Source organism: Triticum urartu, chromosome 5A (genome assembly GCF_056163025.1).
Source record: "Triticum urartu cultivar PI428250 chromosome 5A, HENAU_Tu73, whole genome shotgun sequence".
Classification (NCBI taxonomy): domain Eukaryota; kingdom Viridiplantae; phylum Streptophyta; class Magnoliopsida; order Poales; family Poaceae; genus Triticum; species Triticum urartu.
Window position 1 is genome coordinate 21630201 of NC_141877.1, and position 4952 is coordinate 21635152.

Genomic DNA, 4952 nt, shown 5'->3' on the forward strand with positions numbered 1-4952 from the left:
TCCTGAATAGCTTTCGAATCAAAACTTTCCAGCTTTGGTTCCCCACTCATAGGCACACTGTCAGACTTCTCCTTGCTAGCTATAAAAATACTACATCTAGCAGCTTCCATATCTCTAATCACTTGAATATATTTGTGTAGAATCAGGGAGAGAGGAGTACCTGCAGCGTGAGTGCGAGTGTGTGTGGCGGCTCACTTTGGGAACGGGAGGACTGGATGCCCCTTCTAGGTCAGCTTATCCCCATGGGCTTGGGCCCTAAGTGATACATATGATGGGCTTGGGCCCATACCGGTTCAACACTCCCCCTCAAGATGGGTGGTAGATATCTATCATTCCCATCTTGTCACATGCCAAGTTACAGTCCTTTGTTCCTAGTCCCTTTGTCAAGCAATCTGCAAACTGCTGCCCAGAACTGACATGATCAAGGCTGATGATCCCAGCATCAAGTTTCTCCTTAATGAAGAAGCGATCAATTTCCACATGCTTTGTCTTATCATGTTGAACTGGGTTATTAGCAATGGCTATAGCTGACTGATTGTCACACCACACCTTCAAGGGGCCCTTCCTCAGAAGTTTCAACTCGCTCGGTAGGTACTTCACCCAGAGCATCTCACACAACCCTTGAGATAATGCTCTGTACTCAGCTTCTGCTGTTGATCTAGACACAACTGTCTGTTTCTTGCTTCTCCATGACACCAAATTTCCTCCCACAAACACACAGTAGCCAGAAGTTGATCTTCTATCATCTTGACAACTGGTCCAATCAGAGTCACTATAGCCATCCACCTCAAGATGTCCACTCTTCGCAAACCACAACCCTTTACCCGGAGTCCCCTTCAAGTATCTCAGAATTCTGTGCACAATATCAAGATGCCCACTCCTTGGTTCATGCATGTATCTGCTCACCACACCCACGGCATACGTAATGTCAGGCCTGGTATGACACAAGTACAATAACCTCCCAACTAATTTCTGATAATCTTCCTTATTCACCAGCTCACCTGATTGAGCTGTCACTCGATGATTTTGTTCAATCGGCGTAGGGGCTGCACGACATCCCATCATGCCCATGTCACTCAAGAGATCCAAGGTGTATTTCCGTTGGCACAAAGATATTCCCTTCCCTGTTCGAGCCACTTCAATGCCAAGGAAGTATTTTAGGTTGCCCAAATCCTTTACCTCAAACTCCTTGCTTAGACACCCCTTCAATCTCTCTATTTCCTCCTTATCATCTCCAGTGATGATAATGTCATCCACATAAACTGCAAGGATGGTGATCTTCCGATCAGAGAGTGAGTGTTTGTAGAACACCGTGTGGTCACCATTACATTGACCATACCCCATAGCACGGACAGCACATCTAAACCTATCAAACCAAGCCCTCGGCGATTGCTTCAGTCCATACAAGGATTTCTTCAGCCTGCATACCTTCCCCGTGGTCTGTGAAGTACCAAAACCTGGTGGTATCTCCATGTACACTTCTTCCTTCAACTCACCATGCAAGAAGGCATTCTTGACATCTAATTGATGCAACTTCCACCCAAAGTTTGCAGCACAGGAAACCAATATCCTTACTGTGTTCATCTTTGCCACTGGAGCAAACGTCTCGTCATAGTCCATTCCATAAGTTTGACTATATCCTTTGGCGACCAATCTGGCCTTATACCGTTCCACCTTCCCCTCAGGATTCTGCTTCACTATATAGATCCACTTACAACTCACTGCTTTCTTTCCTGTCGGCAATGTGGTTAGCACCCACGTCTTGTTTTTCCTCAGTGCTTCCAACTCTTCTATCATCGCTTCACACCACTTCGGATCTTTCTTTGCAGCCTTCCAATCCTGTGGGATTGACACAGTTTGAAGAGAGGCAACAAACACTCTATAGGAAGGAGACAAAGCCTCATAAGACACACAATTTCCAATGTCATGATCATAAAAAAACTTCGGTGGTAAAGCCTTCTGTGCCGCTTCACGTGTCCCCTTTCGCAACGCAATAGGCAGTTCCACCGTGTCAGATGAGCTTGCACCACTGCCTTGTTGCTCCCCCTGCACTGATTGCTCCCCCTGCACTTGCTGCTCCTCCTGCACAAGTGGTTGCCGCCGTGAATAGACCAGACGTGTGTCAGATGAGCTATGCACTTGTGGCTGTCGTCGAGAGTACACTAGGGGAATATTCTGCCACCGATCTGGAACAGGGAGCTGGAGATTACCAATCTGAATGGAACCCACTGTTGGCTGGACCTGAACCTGCACATCACCATCAGTGAGAGTACCAACCGGAATTGTACCCACAATTGGCTGGACTTGAACCTGCACATCATCATCAATGTTAGTGCCCACAGAATCCTCCTGAGTGTGAGACACAGCCTTCTCCCCCTCTTGACCATCCTGCATAGAGTGTAAATGGTCAAGCTCTTGAAACAACACACTTAGATCTGTTGGCTCACCATAGAATGGCTCAGACTCCCTGAAGGTTACATCCATACTGACAAACCTGCGTTTCTCTGAGGGACACCAACATTTATATCCCTGCTGACTAGAAGAATAGCCCAGAAAAATACACTTCACTGCTCATGGATCAAGTTTTCCAACAGAAGGACGGTGATCACGAACAAAACAAGTACTGCCAAACAATTTTGGGGGAACAACAAACTTAGTTTCTCCATATACTAGCTCACATGGAGACTTCATGCTTAGTATTCTTGATGGTGTCCGGTTGATCAGGTATGTGGCTGTCATCACTGCTTCACTCCACAAGAATTTGGGCACATTCATCGTAAACATCAATGACCGAGCAACCTCAAGAATATGCCGATTTTTCCTTTCCGCCACTCCATTCTGAGGAGGGGTGTATGGGCACAAAGTTTGATGAAGAATACCTTGATCAGACAAGTAGGCCCCAAATGTGTTGTTCACATACTCTGTCCCATTGTCAGTCCTGATCACCTGCACCTGCACCTGAAACTGATTCTTCACCAAGGCATGGAAATTCTGAAAACAGCTAAACACCTCATCTTTGTGACGCATCAAATAAATCCAAGTCATACGAGAATAGCAATCGATGAATGTCACAAAGTATTTCATTCCATTCATTGATACAACTGGGCTCTTCCATACATCCGAATGAATAAGCATAAAAGGAGATATGCTCCTAAGCCCCTTACTCACATATGAGGCTCGTGTGTGTTTGGCATATTCGCAAGCATCACATGTCAACTTGCCCTTGCCTATCCCACACATAACATCCGGAAAGATTCTACTCATCTTATCAAAAGATACATGTCCCATCCTACAGTGATGGATCATCGCCCCCTTCTCCTTGTCCTCCATGGTCGCAGCACACACCAAGTCCGGTTGCACCTCCTGGTCCATGTACCAGAGCCCCCTACGCCTGATGCCAGTCCCAACTGTCTGGCTCGTCTGTCGCTCCTGAATCACGCAACCAAATTTGTCAAGGATCACACGACAGTCAATTTGATCAATTAGGGCACTGAAGGAGACCAAATTGACAGGAAAAGCTGGCACATGTAAAACTGAGGATAGGGAGATGGTCGGAGTGCACTTGACTGTGCCAACCCCTATGACAGGCTGGTTTGTGCCATTAGCAGTTTGCATAGTGCGCGTGTGAGACGGAGGGTGCTTAGTGTAAGACTCAAACACGCAAGATTTACTAGCAACATGCTTAGATGCTCCAGAGTCGAAAACCCACTCTGGAGCACTCCCATTAGAAGCAAGAGATGCCTGTTCTGGATTACCTTCATCATTGGAGGCCCAGAGAGCAAAGTCTCCATAGTCAGCATCATCTGCATCTTTTCCTTTTGATGTCCCAGTGTCTCCTGCCACTGTCATGTGAGCCCTCTGATCCCCCGAGTGTCCTGAGCAGCCACCTCTGCCCCTAGAAGCCTGACCCCTTGAGGTCCCTGAGTATCCACCTCTGCCTCTAGCACTCCTGCCTCTGCCAGTTCCCCCTCCGTTGTATCCCCTGCCTCTGCCACGAGTTGGACACGCCCACTTCCAGTGACCTGCCTCCCCATAGATATGACATTTGTTGGGATCGCTCCACTCCATGCGCTCAGTGACTGCAAATGTCGAAGACGGCACAACCTTCATGTCTACATGCTCAAGAGATAGCCGCACCTCCTCTTGAGACATAGCAGCAATAGTCTCCTCAATAGAGGGCAGGAGAGGTTGGTGCTACAGGGATGCCCTCCTGCCATGAAAACAACCTCTAAGCCCCTCCAACCGTTTCAGCACACGCCTGCGTGCAATCCACTTGCGCCCTGACTCGATGCAAGCCGCATCGTAGAGTTCCAGAGGGTCGCAGTTATCCTGCTCTACCCACAAAGCCTGCATCTCTGCCACATATGTCATCACTGACATGTCGTTGCCTTGATGCAGCCGACTGATCTTCCCCTCAATCTGAGCAATTAGCATGACATTGCCCTTACCTGAGTACAAGGTGGACAGAGTCGTCCATATCGCAGCGGATGTGGATAGCCCCTCCACAAAGCGTCCAATGAGGGGCACCACTGAGTTCAACAACCAGCCAATGAGCACAGAGTTTATGACCTTCCATCTTTTTCCTTCCACAGTAGTCTTGTCTCCTGGTTCAGCAACAACACCCAACAAGTGCCCATCAAGCTCCTTCTATTCCACAGCCAGCAACGCCCTCTGGGACCAGCTCAGATAATTGGTAGCCCCCTCTAACTTCATGTCCATGGGCGACAGTTCGATCTTCTGAGCCACTTCCTGTCGAGGAACGATGGCCCCAGATTTCGACACCTCGAAGATCTTAGCAAGCTTCTCGAAAGCCTCAGCAAGGCCTGTTGGCTCAGCCATCTTCGGTCGGGAGGAGTGGAAGCAGCAACACTCAGTAGTAGCAACAGACACAGCCTCTACACACCCAACAACAGCAGCCCACAGCAGCAGTAGCACTGACCACCACCAGTAGC

General features: G+C 48.4%; 1 protein-coding gene across 1 annotated transcript; it reads right to left on the reverse strand.

Moving 5' to 3' along the window:
- Positions 1-2951: 2951 nt before the first annotated feature.
- Positions 2952-4167, reverse strand: LOC125530833 (uncharacterized). Its single transcript, XM_048695248.2, has 2 exons — positions 3756-4167; positions 2952-3429 (listed from the first exon to the last, which is right to left on the reverse strand). The coding sequence occupies exons 1-2, from the start codon at positions 4150-4152 to the stop codon at positions 3386-3388; spliced, it is 441 nt and encodes a 146-aa protein (XP_048551205.2). The 5' UTR covers positions 4153-4167; the 3' UTR covers positions 2952-3385.
- Between the last annotated feature and the right edge of the window lie 785 nt (positions 4168-4952).